Here is a 22,259-nt window from a genome sequence, read left to right on the forward strand (position 1 = left end):
CTGCATTTTAGCCTGTGGCAGTTTCAGATGGCACAGATAGAAAGCCCTGAAAATGTATACTTGTACACTTAAAAATGTCCCTTACTACGTTATAACCATCCTCTGTTTTTCAAATGCTGCCATTAGTGGTTAAAATAATCATCTGTAATGTTAGCTTCTAAGAACCATGGTACAAGGACTTCTTTTCTAATTTCCCAAATGGGAGGGAACACATGTTCAAGCCTGTTAGAGCTGCAGAAACTGGAAACAGCACTGTGTATTTGTATTTTTGGAACTCTTTAGGCTTATTTAAGCACTCAAAATCAAACTTAGGTATCCATTAGGAATCAAATATCAATTCAGGGAAACCTCATGTACTACACTAAGAAGAATAAAACATATTACAGAAATTCATGAAACGAACTCCTGGAAACAACTAGATTTTTATTCAGACCAATGTTTCATGTACTTTTCGCAGGATGTCAGATGATAAATGTTGATGATGTAAGCCAGGGTCACTCCTTTTCTGTGGATTATTAAAGCATTTCTGTTCTTTCCTGAAATAATAGTGAGATAGATAGGGAATTACAATGTAGGAAAAGGAAATAATTATAAATTATCCATAGGTATATGGAATAAAGCTACTAGTTAAAAAAAAGATTTCAAGCTGGGTGCAGTGGCACACACTGGTAACCCCAGATCCTGGGGTGGCTGAGGCAAGAGGATTACAAGTTTGAAGCCAGCTTTTGTGATTTAGTGAGACCCTGTCTCAAAATTAAACCAAAAAAAAAAAAAAGAAGAAGAAGAAGAAAGAAAAGAAAAAGGGCGGGGGTGTGGTGCTGATGCTGGGGATATGCTGGGGATGTGGCTCATCCCCTGGCTTCAATCCCTGGTACCAAAGAAAAGGCGGGGGGGGGGGGCGGTCAGGGGGAGAGGAGGGGAGGGTGGATTTTAGTGGCCCCTGGATTTTTGAAGTGTGTTTTTACAGGGGTTGGCAATTTGTCACCATAGTCTTCAGCCTCGACCTTCCATAAGGAAACTTCTCCATTTTCTCCCTCAGTTTGGGGGGAAAAAAATGCCAAAACCAAATAAAAACCCAAAGTGGTGCTTCTTATGTAAGAAGGTATTACATATCTACATATAAAATTAAAATAGTGGTAGATGAAAAACTAGAGAAATAGTTATATAACCTCAGGGTTATTGACCACATTCAACTCTGTAAGAATCTAATAATTTTTTAATAGTTTTTTTTTAAGTTGTAGATGGACACAATTTTATTTATTCTTTTATGTGGTGCTGAGGATCGAACCCAGTGCCTCACATGTGCTAGGCAAGCGCTGTACCACTGAGCCACAACCTGAGTCCCCAAAATCTAATTTTTTGTAATGACAGAGAGCCCCCAAAGTAAAAAATCAAAAGCTAGACTGAGAAAGAGTATTTGTAATAGCTGTGTTTGCAAAGGGCTAATAAGCCTACTAAATAACAATAAAAGAACACATATATTAAAAACAGGTAATAAACTTGATGAGGAAATTTACAGAAGAAATTTCAGTGTCCAAGAAACATGTGAAAAGTTGTTCAGCCTCATTCTTGAATCTAAATTGTGATACCATTTTCCAGGTCTCAGATTTCCAATACTAAATCTAAATAATAATGGCCAGTGTTATCTAGTTTTCAAGATGAAGGAGATTAAACTCTCTCATACTGATACTGAAATTTATGGTGCCAAATGTGAATTCCTGCAAATTTTTCAGAAAATAATTGTTTTAGATTCTACTGAAATATAAAATGTTCATATAATCTTTAATCCAAAGAGCTCAGTTTTAGTTGTTGATTAAGAAATAGAAGGATACATACAAATACACACAGGAGTATTTACTGTAACGCTCTTAAGTGGCTAAGAATTGCAGACACCCTGAAAGTCTGAAATCCATGCCACAGAATGTCATGTGGCTATTTAGAAAGCAGTTGGTAGAACAATATGTACAATATAACTCCATTAGGGAAAACAAAACAGAAGGTTAAAGAGCTGTTTACATGTAAGTTTTTATGAGCACAGACAACTGACCTACACATGGTTAATACTGCTTACCTTGAAAAGTGGTGGGTGAGATGAGTGTGGAAGAACTTTTTCTTTATAAACTTATATATGGCTTGATTTGTTAAAACCAGCCTAATTTTTGTAACTGAAAAAATTTAAGAAGTTAAAAAATAAAGAATGGAAACTGAAGGAAAGGCAGCCAAAGAAGTAGGAAAAGACCAGAATATCATTTTTCAGAAGGAAAAAAATTAAAAAAAAAAAAGAGTCTCTAGAGGCAAGTGATCATCCATGCCAAATACTGTGTGGAATATCAAGTAAGAAAGGACAGAGGAACTCTGCTGTGTTTAGTGGGTACCCTTGGAAATCTCAAAATGGTAGAGTCATTGGGCTCTTCCCATGATGTAGTGGGCTCAGGCCTGAGGGGGTCAGGGAGCAAAGACAACTCATTCTAGGAGAAAGACAAGAGAATCTGGGGGACTTGAGAAAGTCCAGCATGCTGCCTTTTAAAAAGTTCTAGTTTTTAGGATGGGAGAGACTTTATGGTCCTTGTCCCTGTGTATACATGTCACACGTGTGTATCTTATGGGCACAGTAGGAGGCAGAGCAAGGAGACTGACCATGTCAGAGCTGAGTCAGGTGAGTGTGCTGACCAGCTTCCCAGGCTGCAAGGAAAGAAGGGCTGGGGTTTTAGACAGATGAAGGACATTGTGTCTGAAGTTCTCAATGTTTAGGGGCAGCCCATCTTAAAATCCAGGTTGGGACCCCCTGCCTGGTATACCTGCTGAACCTACCTGCCTGAGGACTGGTAAACTGATCCAGAAATACAGATCAGTTCTTTCTGATCCCTGTGGGTGGAAGGTAAACAATTCTATTAAATATTTAAAATTTTTATATTCGAATTGAGGTCTCTACCAAGTTATTAAGGGTTGCTAAAGCTCTGTATGCACAAATTAAAATCAACATACAGTTCAGTATCTTATTCAGAACCCTGGCAGCCACTTGGTGCTTGGCAGTAATCATAAAACCATGCATGTAGTTATAAGTTGCACAGCTCTGATTCAGGAGACTTCATCAGTACAACAGTGTTGGCTTAAATTGGTTATGATACTCAATTGCTGTTATTCTCCCTCTTTAATTAAAAATTATAGTAAGTTTAGCTTTATCATTATCGGTTTAGCTTGTGGTGGTCCAAGTGTGCATTGGCACATTGATCAATAATAAACATATTTGGATCAAAAATGTTTTGTCCTTTAAGATTCTTATAACTAGCCATTTAAAGATATGTGTCTTGGGCTGGAGATGTAGTTCATTGGTAAAGTACCTGCCTAGCATGAATAAGGCCCTGGATTGATCTTCAGCACCATAAAAAAAAAATAGAAAATATGTGTGTGTTTTGTGGTTCCCCTGTCAATCATCTATGGTCACTTTGCTGAAGTACATGTGTACCTAGCCCCCCTGCTGTTTGCTTTTATGGTGATAAACTTCAGGGTGATTCTTCCTGGGAATTTCTGCTATTTAAATAACTTACAAAATACTGTAAAGGTAGAAATAATAAGATTACTGGGTATTGTAACCTTTTGTTCATGTTTTAGGCTATAAAGCATGTTTATAGCAATATGTTTACTACAATTTGTTAATTATGGTTTTTTGCCAATTCTTTGTTAATGCCGGATTTGCTCCTCTCCTCTACCTGGAATGTGGGAATGAGTGAAATAGGTGGGGGTCTTTTGCCTCTCCAATGGTGGCAGGCTTTGGGCAGAAAGTTTGAGAGCCATCACTCCAAAAAAGTTATGAGGTATGTGAGAAAGGATGTGCTGAGCTGCTCAGTTGGAATATGGGGAACTCACAACCACAGCTTCAGTGCCAGGGGACTGTGAGATGATATTCAGAGAGTAGGTGCTCATGGTGTTGTCTTTTTCACTTCCTATCTAAGGATGTAAATGAAGATCCTGGAGAAGATGTGGCCCTCCTTTCTGTCAGTTTTGAGGACGCTGAAGCCACCCAGGTGTATCCAAAGCTGTACTTGTCACCCCGAATTGAACAGTAAGTGTCAGGGTCATTAAAGTTATGTAGTCTGATGCTTCTATTTGCTAACCAATGTGTTTCACTCTCTTTTGCCACTTATGAGCTCTTAAAATTATTTCTCTTTATTAACCTTTGATTCCTTAAAGACTTGTTGCATTAGTTGTTTTGATTGAAGAGTATGCAACTGTAGTATTTTAATGAGTCTTATTGTATTCGTTGTATGAATATCGTGCCTACAGATACTTTAGAGAAAAGTAGGTAGAGTCCAAAATTGTGACTTCCTCCAAGTGTTCCTTAAAGTTCAAATAGTTGTAACCTAAAGAGGACTTCTAAACAATATCTGACTTGACTTTACATGTAATCATTAGAGTTATTTGTAAAATAAAACTAGTTGCTTTAAAAAATTAAGCAGTTCATTCAGAAATTAGTAAAGGTAGTATTAAAAGCAGATAGTTTTAAGTTGGGCATGGTGGTATATTTCTGTAACCCCAGCTACTTAGGAGGCTGAGGCAGGAGGATCACAAGTTCAAGGCCAATTTGGTGAGACACTGTCTCAAAATTAAAAAGGGCTGGGAATGTAGTTCAGTGCTAAGCACTTGCCTAGCATGCATGAGGTCCTGGGCTCCATTCTCATACAGAGGGGATAATGGAATAGATAGTTTTAAAAAGATGATTTTTGATTATTTCTTTTTAAAAAATAGCTGTATATAATTTTATCTAATATTCAACTACATGGTAGAAGTAGTTTGCTATCTCACTTGTGTTCTAACCAGTGACTTTACTCATCAGTATTGAGTTTTATAAGGACAGGCTTCACAATGTGCTTATTGTTGGCTAAATGCTTTAGAAGCTTATTCTACTTCAAAGGAAGCTGAGGTTCATTGAAAATGGATTATAAGCAGATTTGGTTGGGAACTTCTGACGGGACAGATTTTTCATCAGCAAAGAGAGTTTTTATAGACTCTGACTGAAATGTATTATTAAAGTTCTCTGTAAGTCATTTAGTCAGGGTTGACTGATTTCTGTCTGTGAGTAGATGTGGTCACCATCCAACATTCATATACTGAACCATTTCCACCCGCTCTGACCTTAGCTGCTCTAAGTTATGACTCATGGATATCCCATCTTACTAATATGATATGGCTGCTTATGCTGAAATGTGGGAGATTATAAAGATCAATAATCTACAGGCACGATCTCATTCATTTATATATCTCACAGCATCAAAACAGGATTTTAAAGTAGCAGTGCTTAATGATTGTTTGGTTTTGAATTGAAAATACTGACCCATGTTAGTAAGAAGCTATGTACGGGCTGCCGGAGGCAGTGCAGTAAAGTGGGACAAGGTAAGGCGTCTGGAGTAGGCAGATCTGGTTTAAACCCAGGTTCTGCCACTCACCAGCTAGCTAAGTATTCAACATCTCTGAGCTTGTTTCCTCCATCATAAAATAGGGATAATAATACCTATTTCATAATGTTGTTTTGAGGATTATATTAAATACTGTTCATAAGGCATTAACTGCAATACCTGGCAGTCTAGCAAACACTGAGCAAATAGTAGCTATTAGTGTTGTTATTATTACTGATACAGTTCATAGCAGGAGAATAAGTGAGTGAGTATTTGTCAGAGACAAGCTGGGGCAGAAAAGGAGAAGATTGGTAAACAAGTGAGCAAATACTAGTTCTCCAGGAACCTCTCAGTATGTTCTTTTTTTGGGGGGTGGGGGTACCGAGGATGAACTCGGGGACACTCACTCATCTACTGAGCCACATCCCAGGCCACTTTTGTATTTCGTTTAGAGACAGGGTCTCACTGAGTTGTTTAGCACCTCACCTTTGCTGAAGCTGGCTTTCAACTCGTGATCCTCCTGTCTCAGCTTCCTGAACTGCTGGGATTACAGGTGTGCACCAAGCACCCAGCCTCATTAATGAGTTAAATTAAGAGGATGTTTTGGTGGTGAGAAAAGAAAGTTAATGAAACAATCTCAAGATGCAGGGGAAATGAACAGATTCATTAATTAGTCCGCAGGCAAGAAATTTCCAACCCAGAAAAACATTTTTGCCAACAGCCAGATTATTTTTCTTCGAAGATACTATACCTCATTTGCCAATAAACCCGATAATAAAATATTCTTACTCTAAAAATATTTAGATACAATGAAATAAATTAGTAAGAAAGGACATATTATAAAAGTCATTTTTCTTATTTTTAAAATCTACCTTTCTATATGTTCTCCCTCTTTTTTATGTTAAGAAATGGCTTCAGCATATCTTTCCAGATCAATTGTCTGTTACTTCCCCTCAAAAAGACTGTCCTTTTTAGCCGGGCTCATTTGAAGTTTTCTAGTTCTCTTCTACTCTCTTGCCTCTGTGCCTTCTGCTAAAGCTGTTTCTTCCATGTACCAGGTCCTTCTCTAACCTACTCTTCTTATTGAAATATACATTTTCTAATCCTTATTCAAATGCTGTCTCTACGAACCATTTTCCCTGAGCACAATTAATCTAGCCTTCCCTGGAGCCCTTTGTAACACTGAATTTATATTAATCTTATAATCTACCCACATTGCTTTAGTTTGTGACATACATTTTTAAAATCTTTTGCTAAACTACAAACTAGTACTAGAGTATGGAATGAGTCTTGTCCGTCCTTTAATGCCTTCCATAACTGTGGTGCATGGTAACAATGGCCTCATTGGCAGCCTTATAGGTTTCTAAGTATTTCTCACACACAAAAAATTAGAAAGTGCTGAACTGAAAGGAAAGGTCTTAAACTTTTCCTGGTTTGACACAACTTTAATTGGTATAACTGTACTTGTAATATCAAAGTAAACAACCCAAAGTTCTTAGTATCCTTAAATAAAGGTTTTCAAAATGAGATTTTTAGAGAAGGGGTAAAATAGAAAGTAGTAAACTTAGGGTACAACTTTGTAAGGGCTTACATATTTGCTAAAGTTATTGTAGCAGTTTCCCCTTATCTGCAGTTTCACTTTCTGGGGTTTCAGTTACCTGTGGTCAACTATGATCTGAAAATATTAACTAGAAAGTTCTAGAAATGAACAACTTACAAGTTTTAACTTGTACAACACTCTCAGTAGCATAATGAAATTTTGTGCCATACTGCTCAGTTCTGTTCAGTTCTGTATGTGAATCATTCCTTTGTCCAGCGTTTTTATGCAGTATATGCTACCTGCCTGTTAATCACTTAATAGCTATCTTGGTTACCAGATTGGCTATTATGATATCAGTGGGTGTGTTCAAGCAACCCTTATTTTAATTAGTAGTGGCCCCAAAGTATAAGAGTAGTAACACCAGCAATTCAGAGATGCCAAAAAGAAAAAAAGGTGAAAGTTCTCAAAAAAAAAGAAAAAAGAAAAAAAGAATTAAAAAGCTGTATGCTAAGATTGCTAAGATCTACAATTTAAAAAAAATCTATTTGTGAAATTGTGAAGAAGGAAAAGGAAATTTGTCATAGTTTGTCTGTTGTAACTCAAGCTATAAAAGTTGTGATCTGTCATGTTAATTCTTATTGTCTTATTAAACTTTATCACAAGTATGTATGCATAGGAAAAAGCATAGTACATTTAGGGTTTGGTACTGTCTGCAGTTTCAGGCATTCTACTGAGGGTCTTAGAACACATTCCCCATGGATAAAGGGGAAGGACTGTAATGCAGAGTCCAGAGCATAGAACAGAAGTAATGACATTTCAGGAAGGCCTTGGCCATGGGATAGGTTTTAAGAACTGAGTCAAGAGGGGTTGGTACCATCTTTGATAGTGTTAAGCTCTGTTCTGTTACCTGGGTCTCATACTATCTGGTCAACTCTCTGCTATCCAAGCATTAGTTGTAGACTCAGATGTGGAAGGTTCTTTTAGGAGTCATGGGAAACATGTCCCATGTGTACCTGCCCAAAGCTGATGCCCACCTCTTGCCTTCACTGAAGTTTGTGCTTCTTTTGACTTCTGCCATGGCTCTTTCTAGGAAGTCCCAAGCCCTGTGCAGCAGGAGGACCAGTAACCTAATCCACATTGGTAAAAATTATCAGGAGAAGGCTTGCGTTCCCATGTCACAGTGTCCAGGCAGAGACAGAGGTCTTGAACTGGGAGGAACGCTGTATCTGGTGTATCTATTAACGTCTTCTGGTGTATCTATGAACGTCTTCCCCAGCTTGTCTCTGCAGTGGGTAAGGACATTATACTCATATTAATTAGTGCCAGAAATTGGAAAAGAAAAAGACTTTGGTTCTTGTCATCACACATAAGAAAAAGGATCAATTTGTCATATCCTAAAGATTTCTAAAGACACGAACACCAAATGTCCCTACATTAGACAATCTCAAAGAAATGGAACATATGTTGGATCCATTGGTAAAAAAAATTCCCCAGTGTATTATGATTTGATGAAACTGAAATGCAGTCCCACTTCTGAAGTCTCTGTTCATCCAGGGTCTAGGAATAGCTGTCTGGTGCCCGTGGCAGCCCTGCTGAACATGGCTGCTGCCCATGTGTTGAGATACCTGTTGTTTTCCATTCTCCTACTGCACATGTGTATGGCTTGCGAAGTCAGTGGTTCTGAGAAGAACTTTGTGTTCTTCATGCACAAGGGACATTTATGAAATAAACATATTTCAGGCTTTATACATTTGTTTTTCAAGGAAACAAAATTATCCAGTTGAATTAGCCTCTGAGTTCTGTTCACTGAAAATAATAAATTGTGAGTTATGCAAAACAGAAAAGGAAGAAAGAGAGAAAGAAAATAAGGAGCTCTAGTAGTCAGTGATGCAAAGTAGATTTTGGTTGACTATTAGGAAAAAGAAAAATCTAGTTTCTAAAGCAGTTGCCTTTTCTTTTTCCTGGCAGAAAAGCTGTGGATTTAAAGGTTACGCCAGCAGAGCTGGCACTAAACATGCCCTACCTTTCCCTTGTTCCCAGACTGTTGGCAGTTCCCACAATGAACCCAAAGGTTAAATGGGCATCAGAGACTATGCAGTCCTCCCCTGCCTGCAAGGTGTGGGCCCTCTTGGCTCCAGCCAGCTGGTGGGAGTGGTTTGAAGAAAGCCAGCATCGTCACTCCCTGTGCTGTTCCCACTCAGTGCATAAAAAGACGACTTCAGCCCCTGAGGCGGACCAGGTGGCATCTTTCACAAGTACAGAATTTGTTTTTAGAACTTTTTGTTGTTAAGTTACGGTCTGCCTTGGAATAAGTACTCAGTTTACCAGCCCATAAATGCTCACCATTAGCAAGGCCTGTGTGCTGCAGGCATGTGTGTGCTCCTTCCTGAAACAGCAGCAGCCCAGCGAGAACTGGCCAAGTATAAGGCCCTTTACTAGGTGCTTTGGAGACTGTCAGCATACGTGCAATATGGCCCATGGCCTTAATTTGTTTATTGTATAGCAAGGGGGATAAGAACAAACTTGCAAGTTGCAACTTTTCATTAATAAAAATGTCACAGAAAAATTTGGCATCAGAAGCCTCTGTCCCTCCACTGAATGGCCGGCCATCTTGGTTCAAGTGACTTAAGCTTTTTGAGCTTTATTTCTTCAGTTGTATGCCCAGTGCTTCTTGAATTATGTGGATACTGAAGAAAATAATTATTCTGTAAGAGGTTGAGGGAGGAGACATTTTCTTTTGGCTTGGTGGAGAGGGACCTTTGGAAGCTTTGGAAGCCTGGCTCTGCCAATGTAATGTGGCTTCTCTAGAGTTAATTATATAATTCTGTAACCATAATAAAGATCCATTTGTTGAGTACTTTAAAATGTTTACATTACTTTTCATTCTATCCTCCTCTCTGATCCTCATGATAGAGTTCCTAGCATGTGTGTCCCTGTTCACAACATGGTGTTCTTAGACCCTTCCTGGTTCTTTTACTGCCTTTACTTCATTTTTTCAATTCATTAAATTATGCTAAATTGTTTCCCCTGGTTGTATTCCCAAGCCATTTTCATGGACTTAATTTTTTTGTGGATGACCCCCAACTTCCCCTTTCTGCTTTCTAGTCACATGATCAAATGTCCACATGTTCAGTTGTCCCTCCAGTTTAAAATGTCTAAAGCTAAACTCATCATTTCCCCCAATGAGTTAATAACATTTCTTCTTTGCATCCTGTTTCTTTTTATGGATTTAGAAAAGTTTATCAAGTTTTCATTAGTGAACTTGGCCCTTTATTTTGCCTGTGCTTCCCAAAAGATCAAGAGCTCAGCCTTGGCCTCAGCATCTCTTCTGCTCAGATGCTGTACCTCAAAGTCACCCACCACACCCCTCCCACTCTGAGCTGGTCAATAGTTTTGTATTAGAAATCCTCTTCTCGTGCTCCCTTTCATTCTTCATCATTCCTACTGGCATTACCTGGCTCAGCCCTTCATTGCCCTATTTCCTGATGGCCTTTTAACTTCCCATCTCTTCCTGTTTAGCTTCCAATCAACTCCCAGTTTTAACTTCCAGTTTATTCCTTTCCAGCACAGAACTGATACTCTTCCTGAAGTAAGTTCTAATCATGAAATATCCTTGCACAAAACTGTCAATGCCCACTGGACTGGTACGCAGCTCTCAATGTGACTCTCCTGCATCCTTTCAAGGCTTCTCAATGACCATTTTCTACATGGAATCTTCTTGACCACCACCACCTGCCTCCTGTATAAGACAACAATTTTCCCTCCTGTGTTGGTGCCGCTTATTATCTTACTGTCTCCCTGGACTGTAAATTCCTCAAGGGTTGGGCCTCTGTTTCCATCAGTTGAGGGCCAAAGAACTTTAGCCCATCTCTAGCCAACCTGGCCCTGCCCAGGGCCCTACTAGAGCTCAGCCCACTTCTCACTGATGGGACTCCTCACAAGAACAAATAGCTGAGATCCATGTGCAGGAAAGGCAGGTGGTCTCCATGGTCATCTCTTGTTGCTGGGCCTTTGACTCACCAGCAGGTTAGTTTCCTTCATGGTCCTCTGGTCTTGTTTCTGAGAAATGGAACCAAATGGAACTTCATTTGGTTCAAGTGGGTCCTCAGCTGAGTCCTGGAGGTGGTGAGTGTGGTTTTGTTCTCCTGTGACCTCTCATCTCCCCCTATTATGGCCTCTCCTGCCTCCTTTCCCCTGCTTTTAAGCCACAGTGTCCCTCTTAGGACATTTGGGCAGCCTGTAACCCACAGAGGCTGGAATAAACTGAAACTTAATAAAGAGCGTGCAAAAAGATAAAGGGAGCTGAAAATTAAAATAATACTAGAAATTATGAGTGAGGATATTAAATTCAGATAAATAAAATAGTTTTTAATGCAATAAGCAAATCTAATATATTATTTTACTGAAATGTACTACTGAATTCAATATTTAACATAATGGAATATTTTCATGTTCAATGCTCAAAAGAATTTTAGAAAAATTTTATAACTGAGTATAGATAAATTTGAAAGAAAAGGTAATTCTTGTCTTAAAAAATTCCTCTATTAGTTGTTGCAAAAAAGGAGACCCCTGAATCTCTTGAGGTGATTTTGTGTCAGGATATAAGTAATAGAACATCATAGTAAACCTGGTTTAATTTAGCCTTACTAATGTTTACTTGAGTCAACTCAGATAATCCTACAATAAATGTTGTGCTCCTGGAGAGTTTTTTTCTCTTTGATAAATATACAGTCCAGAATATGCTAAGACAACCAGCTGTCAGGAGAGAGGCATATTTAGTTTTGGTGGAAAGGAGATGTCTTAGCCTCTAGGGACTTTAGATGTTCGTTTTACTAGTCTGGGAGCAAGGCCAAAAGGGTTCTTCATGACTTAGAATGGATTTAGAAAAGTTTATCAAGTTTTCATTAGTGAACTTGGCCCTTTATTTTGCCTGTGCTTCCCAAAAGATCAAGAGCTCAGCCTTGGCTTTGAAATATTACCAAAAAAAAAAAAGTAGAACAGAATTTAGTTGGGGGAGAAAAATCAGCCCCCAAATATCATATTTTTGGGAACATTCTCATGTAGAACTCCCACCTCACCAGCCGCTTAACTTAGTGATAGCTCAGTATTTTTATTTAGGCTTCTTCTCAGAAAATACGCATGCGATAACTCTGATCTCATTGGTACTTTTTTCTTAAACTCACTTGACCTTTAAGTTCAGTTTTGGGGTTATTTTCTGTCTAGAGGCAGTTCTGTGCCTTATTTCTCTTAAATACTGTCCTCTCGACAGTATAATGATCACTGTAAGATGTATTGTGTCTTCATTTAAAATATCAGGCCTAACATTTTTCTTCTAAACCTCTCAAGGGTTTTTAGCAGTTTTTTCCTATAACAAAGATGAGATTTTTATGATTTTCAGTGTAACATTATTTTTTAACAGCAAAACTCTGAACAATCATAACTATTTTATGCAGTCACTGCTTACTTGTATTTATTCACAAATAGGAAAATGTCCTTTGTTGGAGAGTCCGAGATGTAAAGTGGCAGTTAACAAAAACATTGTGCCAGAGTGTAGGTAGGAGCAGAGAATTTAGAATATGGAAGAAGAAATGCCCTAAAATGTTCCCAATCTAATGGAAGATACCAGCCCTCAGAGGGAGGAATACAGTGAATTTCAAACAAGCTAAATAAAAGAAATTGACACCTGGATGCATCATAATGACACTGCAGAACACCAAAGATTGAACACAGAATTGATGCATGTTTAAAGGAAGAGAAAATTGACACAGACCTCTTTGAAAATCTGATGAGAGCAATGAACTTCACAGAAGCAAAATGTTTAGTTGTGAGAACAACATACCTACCTAAAGCCAGTTTCTGCAATTCATTTAAGGATCATTGTTCTAGATTTCTTCATCTTTGCTGCTTCCTATACTGTCTCATGCTAGAATAATTAGTGTAGCTTCAAATCTAATATCCAAAGTACAAATTATCATCTAATGGTTCCTGTCTCCCCTGCCCCTCAGATTCTCCTATGTTCTTTATTTTCATTAGTGTTTTTTTTTTTTTTAAATCATCCTTCTAGTGACTCTGACCATGAAACCAAGGTATGTATTTTGACCTTCCTCTTGCATTGTTTCCTATCTTAACAGCCACCAGTTGATTTTGCTTCCACATTGACCTCTCCCAACCTTATTTCAGGCCTCTGTATAGCTTACTTTTTACCAGATTGATCTTCCTGAAGTACAGCCTAGGTCCTGTCATTCCCTTTATGCCCCATTGCTGGACAGGTCATGTTTGCTTGCCTACCACACTCATGTCCCTGTGTGCCAACCAGCTACCTGTACCTTGGGGTCCAGCCAAGGTTTGATGCTCTTGGGGATTCCCCTTCACTTGAGGGGAATGTAACTATCTTTGTTTTAAAGTATTGTGTAGCAGAAGGTCTCTAGGTTACCTAGTCAGCCATGTTGTCTGCCAGCATTGTGTTTCAATTGTTCTGCTTTTCCACAAGGATTGAAGACTGGGATTATAGACGCACTCTGAATGGTATTCTAGGAAAATTCTAGCTGCATGGTTATTGAAACACTTTCTAGTTCTTCTTGTGCTTTTAGATTAAACTTGTGTTCTTTGAGATCACGTATCTGAGTTATTGTTCTCTCTAACTAGACAACTGACTGGTTTGCTGGCATCCACTCCTTCCCCACTTCCATCTAGTTCCTATATTGCAAAGAAAGGGGTTAGGGGAGGGAGAGAGAGAGGTTTTTTAAAAAACCCAAATCTGGCAGGGCATGGTGGTGCACATCTGTAATCCCAGATCCTCAGGAGGCTGAGGCAGGAAGATGGCAAGTTCAAGGCCAGCCTCTGTAATTTATCGAGACCCTGTCTCAAAAAAGTAAAATAAAATAAAAACATTTCCATCATCCTAACAATTGGTGCCTATTTGTAGTTAAGCCATCCTGCCACCTCATGTAAAAGGTATTGACATTAAAAACAGGTCATCACACTTAACAAGGACTGGGATAACTGCCCCACAAAAATAAAATAATTTTAGCTGGGCACAGTGGCACACACCTGTAATTGGAGTGGCTTGGGAGGCTGAGGCAGGAGGATCACAAGTTCAGAGTCAGCCCCAGCAAAAGCAAGGTGCTAAGCAACTCAGTGAGACCCTGTCTCTAAATAAAATACAAAATAGGGCTGAGGATGTGGCTCAGTGGTCGAGTGCCCCTGAGTTCAATCCCTGGTATTCTAAAAAAATAAAAATAAATTTAAAAAGCTGGGATATATTTTGTGGTGCAACACTCCTGGGATCAGTCCTCAGTACTGCCAAAAGAAAAGAAAAGAACCACCATGAATCTGATCTCATCATTATGTTACTTAAAAGCAAAGCTCCTTATTTTTCTTCACAAATGATCACTCATCAGTGCGTCTAACCCAGTGTTTCTTCAGCCTCTCCCAGCATATTTTTTTTCCTACCTGTATTCAATCTGTCATCAAATTTTAGTACCTTATTCTTCATACTGTCTTTAAGTCTGACCTCTACCAGGTCTTTAATTGCTCCTAGCCTTTTGTTTCAGTTCCCTTCCCCTTTAATCTTTTATGTCAAATACTCAATGGAACAAGAAACCAGGATATAAAAAAGGTGGCTTAAAATTATGAAACAGTTGGTCATCGACACTGTGAGGCAGTTATCCCAGTCCTTGTTAAGTGTAATGACCTGTTCTTAGTGTCAAAACCTTTTATATGAAGTGACAGGAAGGCTCCACTACAAAGAAGTAGCAATTTTTAGGGTTATGGGACTGTTCTGTGCCATGATTGGGGTGGTGGGCACAATTCTAAGCATAGAGCTGTACCTCATCAAGAGCAAACTGTATTGGGGGGTGGAAGATAATTTTAAAAACAGTTCACAGACTCCTAGAAATGAAAGTCATACTTTAAAAAAAGAAAGAAAGTCATACTTTTTGTATTTCATTCTAAATAATTGATGACTTCATAATGCCTTTTAAAATATTCTTTTATTAATACCAAGAGTGTGTAGACATTTGAAAACGGATACATATATGTGCACATTATGTATATGCTCGATGCATGTGGATGTGTGTATATATGCATGTGTGTGCATGATACTTGTATCTGTGTGTATGCATATGCATAGATGTGTATGTACACACACACACATTGTCTTAGTTAGCTTAGACTTCTATAACAAAACACCATAGACTGGTGACTTAAATGACAGAAATTTATTTTTCACATTTGTAATTGTCTAGAAAGTCTAAGATGAAGGTGCCAGCAGATTTGGTGATGGCCTCCTTCCTGGTCTGCACATGACTACCCATGGCAAAGAAAGGCACTGGTATGTCTTCCTCTTCTTATAAGGATCCTTATCCCCTTGTGGGGACTGTACCCTCATGACCTTTCTAAACCTTATTACCTCCCAAAGGACCTTGCTTCTTACTACCATTACATGGGCATTACGGCTTCAACATGAAAATTTTAACAAGCATTCAGTCTTTAATGACACATATATGTATACATAAGTGTATGGCCTACACACGTACACACAGCATTTATTCTGTCTTCAGATCATGCTGAGTGCACAATAGATTAGTAAACCTGTTCTGTCAACTCCAAGGCCCCATGGTGCCATAAGACAACAGACTGGGAACATTTTTATAGGGGATATACAATAAATGATCATTTTTTCAAGAATACTTTGTTTGGATTTATTGATAGTTGCTTAAGTAAGAGCACATTTTAACCTCTTTCTTTCAAAGTAGCTAACACAATTACTATGTTAGGAAGGAATTTGTAAACCCAGTTGTTTTGTCTCATAGTGGGACAGATCACAAAGAGCCCTGCCACTCTCTAATGCCTCACTGCCCAACACAGACACCCAGGTTTCTTAATTTAGTTAGTAGTAGGGACTGAAGAATCCCAGAAAGAGCAAGACTCCAGGGTATTGAACCAGTGTTTTGGAGCTTTCCTCTGATGTTTTGGCCTTGACCTCCATGAAGCTTTTGTGGTTCACATCACTTCTCCCAGGGCTCCTGGCTCTCAGGTGGTCTATCTTTTCTCATGTCAGTAGATTTCTTTTGACACAGTGATCTGAATTGGTCTATTGTGAGAATAAAGTATTTTATTTAGTTTTCAGAACAGAATGTGAATGTGGACAAGGGGATGTATGTCTGTCGAGTTTTAAAAATGAAGTTGTTCATCTTCTCCATAAAAAGTATATGGTGTATTTTGTCCACAGCTTGGTTTCAAAGGGTAATTATTTAGTCCCTAAAGTAATGGCCTTGTTCCTGATTACAAGTGTTTGGTCTAAGTGGGTAATGACTAAGGCTCTTAATGTGTAAAATTCATATATAAAGTGGAACTCCTTATACTGTTGTTGGAGGAGGAAAGGTTCTAATACCAGTGTTGTCAGATTTTACTGTGTGAAGTTTTATTAGAAAGCATGTAATTTGATCCTGGTATGTCTGATTTTGAGTTCCATAATAGAGGGCTAATGATTATATTGGAGTTTTTCTGTACTTGTTAAAATTCACACACGCTGTCTTTTACTAACAGCACTAATGACTTAATGAATGGAGTAGCCTTTGGTTGAAAACAAAACAGATGATGAGTTAACATAATATTGTCAATAGGGCTGTAAGAGGGAGTGAACATTCCATCTGTGAATATTATCTTTTATAGACAGTTTCGACAAAATAGAGGTCATTCCTGAGAAAGTCTGAAATCTACTTCCTCGCCAGATTTCAGCTGAACCAGACCATTAATTTGAAGAAGTTCTATACATCAGTGGAAAATTTATTTTACTGACAGACTTCTTTTTCCGACAGGCATAGAACTTTCCCCTCCCGCCTTTTAATCCTTGCCTCCCTACTCCACCCCAATCTTTTAAAAGTATGATGTAAGATTGAGCTGCTTTGTGCCAAGTTTTCATCCTGGAACAGATTTTTATAGCCATGTTTCTCTGAGAAAAGGAGTTTATGACCAAATGGTGATAACACTTCCATGTTTTCATTTCCTCCTCTGACCTAGTATTTTTTTCCTAACTTAAACTTCGTCAAAGTTTAGTGTGACTAACTTAATGTGTTTAAAGCTAAGGAAAACTGTTTTAAAAACTTTTAAGGATTTATCAACTATAATGTCATATAAAATTCCTTGCAAATAAAAAAACAGTTTGTAGACATTGTCATTTTAAAATTTTAGATTTTTCTGTTCACCTAGAATAATAATTTAAAAAAAAACCCTCAGAATATTCGTGTATAGATGCTAGTTATTTTGATGTTTGGTCTTTGTTTATTTCTAATGTTAGGGTTATTTACCAGAGACTATGCATTTACTTCTTGCATATTTCTTTTTTTATTTTATTTTTGGGGTACTGGAGATTGAACTCAGGGGCACTAAACCACTGAGCCACATCCCCAGCCCTATTTTGTATTTTATTTAGAGACAGGGTCTCACTGAGTTGCTTAGCACCTTGCTTTTGCTGAGGCTGAACTAGTGATCCACTTGCCTCAGCTCTGAACTCATGATCCACCTGCCTCAGCCTCCTGTGCTGCTAGGATTGAGGAGGCATGTGCCAACATGACTGGTGCAGACTTCTTTTTTAAAAGAAATAAACTGGTACAGTGAAAATGGTGGAAACAACCAAAATGGTTAGGAGTGTTTTAATAGGGAAATAACCTTGATGTCTAGCAATTGATGAATGGATGAAGAAATTGTGGTATATACAGAAAGAGAGAGAGAGGAGAGAGAGAGAGAGAGAGAGAGAGAGAGAGAGAGAGAGAGAGAGAGAGAGAATATTAGTCAACCTTAACAAAGAGCATTATGCTTAAAAAAAAAAAAAAGCCAGACACAGAGAGAAAAATACTGCAGGATTTTACTGATATGTAGAATCTTTTTTAAAATGTCAAGTACATTGAAATAGAGAACAGAGAGTTGAAGAGGACAAGGAAGTGGAGAGAAGTAGTTTAGAGACTACAAATTTGCAGTTATACAGAATGATGAATTTTGATATCTAATATGTAGCATGAGGACCATTGTTAATAATATCATATACCAGAAATTTTCTAAGAGTATAATAAAGAAAAAGTAAAAAAGTAAAAAGCTAAGCATCAAAACCATGTTTTTTACTTCTGTTAGGAGAATGCATTGCATATGTAGATATCCTAGAACACTACTGAACACTTTTGTCACATGTTTTAAGTGTTCAGCTTTTTTTAGGGTTGAACATTTTATTTACATTAAGTTTTAAAAGCTTTTCATTTGTTTTTTTAATATTTATTTATTTATGTATCTTTAGTTTTAAGTGAATACATTAGTTTGTTTTTATGTGGTGCCCAGGATCGAACCCAGTGCCTCATGCATGCTAGGCGAGCACTCTACCACTGAGCCACCACCCCAGCCCAAAAGCTTTACTTTTATGATGCACAAAGATATGAGTGCTGCTGCTAGAACAAGTTTTCCTTTAGCGTTCCTTGGTTTAGAAGTTGTGGAGCTTTACTATTAATTCATTTGGTCCTCACAGCAACCCTGTGAGGTTGGTTACTACCGGTGTCCCCATTTTATGGATGATGGAACCAAGATTCAGAGAGGGTCAAAAAGTTGCCCGAGACATACACCTCCCAAATACTGGCACTGCCATTTGACCTGGACAGTTTGACTGTAGCAGGGTTGACAGTAGAGATCAATGGAACTTTAGTCTTATTGGTAATATTTTTTAATTTTTTTCAGGGTGAATTGGCATTCTAATTATAAAATTAAAAATTAATTCATTAAAATGTAAAATAACCAGATTGGAAGAAATTTACTAGATATTTACAAAGTCATTGATGACTGACATACTTTTTGATGGAATCTCTGTTCCACATTCCATGAATAATATTCTTTGCGGGGCAGCTGAACATGTGCAAATTGGCTGACATACTAGCGTATAATCCCTCTTGTCTACCACATACTTTCTCCATCTTGGCATTGTTGACATTTTGGACTGGATAATTCGTTTTGCAGGGATAATTCATTTTTATTCAAAGACACTTAGCAACATCCCTGGCCTCTACACACTAGATGTCAGGAGCATCTACCAACCCCTTGGGAGTTGACATTCAACATTGTCTATCCTGGGCAGAAGAGAGGGTTGGGGGCTGGGGCAAAATCATACCCAATTGAGCACCAATCTGGCTATGGAACTTTGAAGAGCCTAATTTTACCTGTGCTAATGAGCTTCAGGGAATCCTTCATTCATAATATTGATGCTTTTCCTTTAGTATGTTTAAAGATTGTCGTGCACAACAATTAGAAATTAAAATCAAGCCTTGGACCTTCAGGACTCCCTAGTTACTCTGCTCTTGCCACCACCACCCCAAACTCCAGCACTCAAGACACTCAGAGCCAGTGCGCCATGTCGCTAGCCTGCTTTTCTGCCTTCCTCCTGTTCTCACTTAATCTCAGAAAGCAAGCCTGCAGGTCTCTACTTGGTACCATATTTAAAGTGTGTTTCTCCATTTGTGTCTTTGATCATTTTGCTACTTTCCATCCTACAGATAAGTATTTCTTAGTTCTGTCGTTCACGTTTGGTTGGTCAGGGAAGTTTTGTGTGTTTACATTTTTGGGCTGCTTTTTATAGCCTTATCAGAAAGTGCCCCACTCCCAGCCTTTTAGTTCCAGTTCCAAAGACTGACATATCTTGAAGACTATCAGGGCACTGAGCCCAGTTCTGCCTTTTACCCAAATTCTCAGTCCTCGGAAGGTAAATGTAGTTCAGCCAGAAGTGGAATCTTCGTCTCTCCCTTAGGGGCCGATTTACCCTCTGTGCTGGCCCCCCCTCTCCTCATAAAGATGAAATATGTAGTGATAGGCAAGGCACACACTAGTTCAGACATGGCTTGGTAGTAAGATGGGCTTGGAGGTGAGCCCTGACTTCCACTTTCAGGCTGTGTGAAGTAGTGTAAGTTACTCTTGTAACTCAGTTTCTTCACCTACAACCCTCAAAGAGTTTTGCAAGGATTAGATGAAAGAATGTGTTTGAACTATTTAGAAATGTGCGTGGCATGTCATAAACACTTGGTACTTGGTAAGTTGCTGTTCTTATTACTGTGATCACAGCCAGCATCACTATCTTCTTCCTCCTCCTCTTAAAATGTTCAAGGACCTCTTTTTCAAAACTCCCCTCAGATGCTGAGCATGGAGACCTTAGGTCACGTCAATGACCTGAATTCATTTAGTGTAAGCTAGTGGGAAAAATGGAAGAGTAGATGTCTGAAATGAGGAACTGAAAATTTCTATAAAGGAGCAACTCTTGAGTTTTGGGGGGAATCTCATGAGATTATCCATGGTCCCCCTTGCCCCAGATCATTTTGCATATTCTGGGGATTCACAGACTTCCTGACATATAATCCCATACCCTTTAGGGATTCCCTGACCCTGAATTAAGAACCCCTTCCCTAAAATTTCTAATTGAGAGAGCAGGGAGATGTCTGCTGGCCACAGTGGTGGGCAAGCTGGCCAAGAATGAGAATCACAGACAAAAATAATCCAGAAGCCACTGAGCCCCAACAGTGACAGCACATTACAAACATTACTTTATTCAATCTGCATGATAACCCTGTGCTATAGAAAGTACTGGCCCTCTTACACATGGGGATGTTATGGCACAGAGGTGTTAAGGAATCATCAAAGGGCAACACTGAATATGTGGCAGCAGCAGGATTCAAAGCCAGATCTGTTTTTTCTATGCTACTTGACACTTCCCTGGAGGGCATGCCAGGGTGTTGGAGGCAACAGATCAGGGCTGGGTGTCACCTGCAACAGTACAACCTTGGGATTTGGTTGAAATCAGATTTCTAGGGATGCTCACATTCTGAATCTTAAGTTCTAGAGGTGGACTCAGGAAGCTATGCTTTTATCAAGTACTCTGGGTGATTCTTAAACTCACTAAACCTTTGAGAATCTCTGATCTTTCTTGTGTGACATGGCTTATGGAAAGTGTTGGCCAGAATAAGAAGACAGAAGAGGAAGCACAGAAAGAGCTAGGAGAATGCCCTCCAAGTACTTGTTCCTTTAGACACTAACCTCCTCTCCTCTATCACAGCCCTCACTGTTTTAATCCAGGCTCATGTTTTAAGTAGTTATCATCAAAGGCAATAATCATCAAATACAGACTTGGGTCTCACCTTTCCCTTGCCAGAATCCTGGCTTCCTATTTTACTCCTTTCCTGACTTTCATCACCTTTTACAGGTTGTCTTCTGCTCATGTTTTAGTGACCCCTACCTCCAGAGGCCCAGAGAAAAATACACTGGCTGAAATCTGAAATTCTTACCCTAAGTTTAAGGCGTTCTGTCATTCTTTCCCTGTTCTTTACTACTTTGCATCAGACTACTCTTAATTTTCTTAACAAAACTTTCATTAAGGTGTAATCCATATGCAGTTGCCTAATTGAAGTGCACAGTTGAGTAGTTTTAGTATATTCACAGAGTTGAACAGCTATCACCAAAATCAGTTTTAGAACATTTCCATCACTCCCCCAAAAGAAATCCCACTCCAATTAACAGTTGCTCTTCATTTTCCACCAACCTTCCCAGCCCCTAGCAACCACCAATCTACTTTCTGTCTCCATGGCTTTGCCTATTTTGGATATTTCATATAAAGTGTAATCATACAATGAATAGTCTTTGGTGACTGACTTCTTTGTCTTAGCATCATTCATATTTTAGCATGTATCAATGCTTCATTCCTTTTTGTGGTGGAATTCTCCTCCATCATATAGATATATCAAATTTTTTTTATCTGTTCATCAGCTGATGGACATTCCTGTTTCCACTTTTAATCTATCATGAATAATACTGCTGTGAACATTCAAGTTACAAGTTTTAGTTTATGTGTTTTCAAATTCCTTGGGAGGGATGCCTATCCAGATCTTTTGCCTATTTTTAAATTTTTTTCTTTATTATTGAGTTATAAGAGTTCTTTATATTTTCTGGGTACTAGACCCTTATCAGATATATAATTTGCAAATATTTACTCTCATTTTCTGTGTTCTTTTCACTTTTATGTTGTCCTGTGAAGTCAGTCAACTATTTCTTTAAGCTTACTTGTTGAAGTTCCTTTTAGCTATTGTTTCTATCAACTTCCCACTACAGTCATATTTGAAAGTATTCCAGTGTGTGTATTCAACATTTCCTACATTAGATCATTCATGCCTCTGATCAAAGATCCAAATTGCCATTTCTTATTCCCAGAACATTTAAAAATACAAATTACTAGAATAAGATATATTCCATGCATGTATAATTTTATCAAAATGGATTCTACTGTCATGTATAACTGAGAAGAACCAATA

At 38.5% G+C, this 22,259-nt stretch overlaps 1 protein-coding gene across 1 annotated transcript in view; it reads left to right on the forward strand.

Annotated features, from left to right (window-relative positions):
* The window catches only part of Babam2 (BRISC and BRCA1 A complex member 2), a 404,038-nt gene that overhangs the window by 221,845 nt on the left and 159,934 nt on the right, over positions 1–22,259 (forward strand). Inside the window, exon 7 of the mRNA XM_046441540.2 lies at positions 3,954–4,063. Coding sequence (XP_046297496.1) covers positions 3,954–4,063 — 110 coding nt within the window. The remainder of the gene's footprint in view (positions 1–3,953; positions 4,064–22,259) is intronic.

The sequence above is a fragment of the Marmota monax genome, unplaced genomic scaffold (genome assembly GCF_021218885.2).
Source record: "Marmota monax isolate L192 unplaced genomic scaffold, Marmota_monax_Labrador192_F-V1.1 WCK01_AAM20220418_F8-fsc00010, whole genome shotgun sequence".
NCBI lineage: Eukaryota > Metazoa > Chordata > Mammalia > Rodentia > Sciuridae > Marmota > Marmota monax.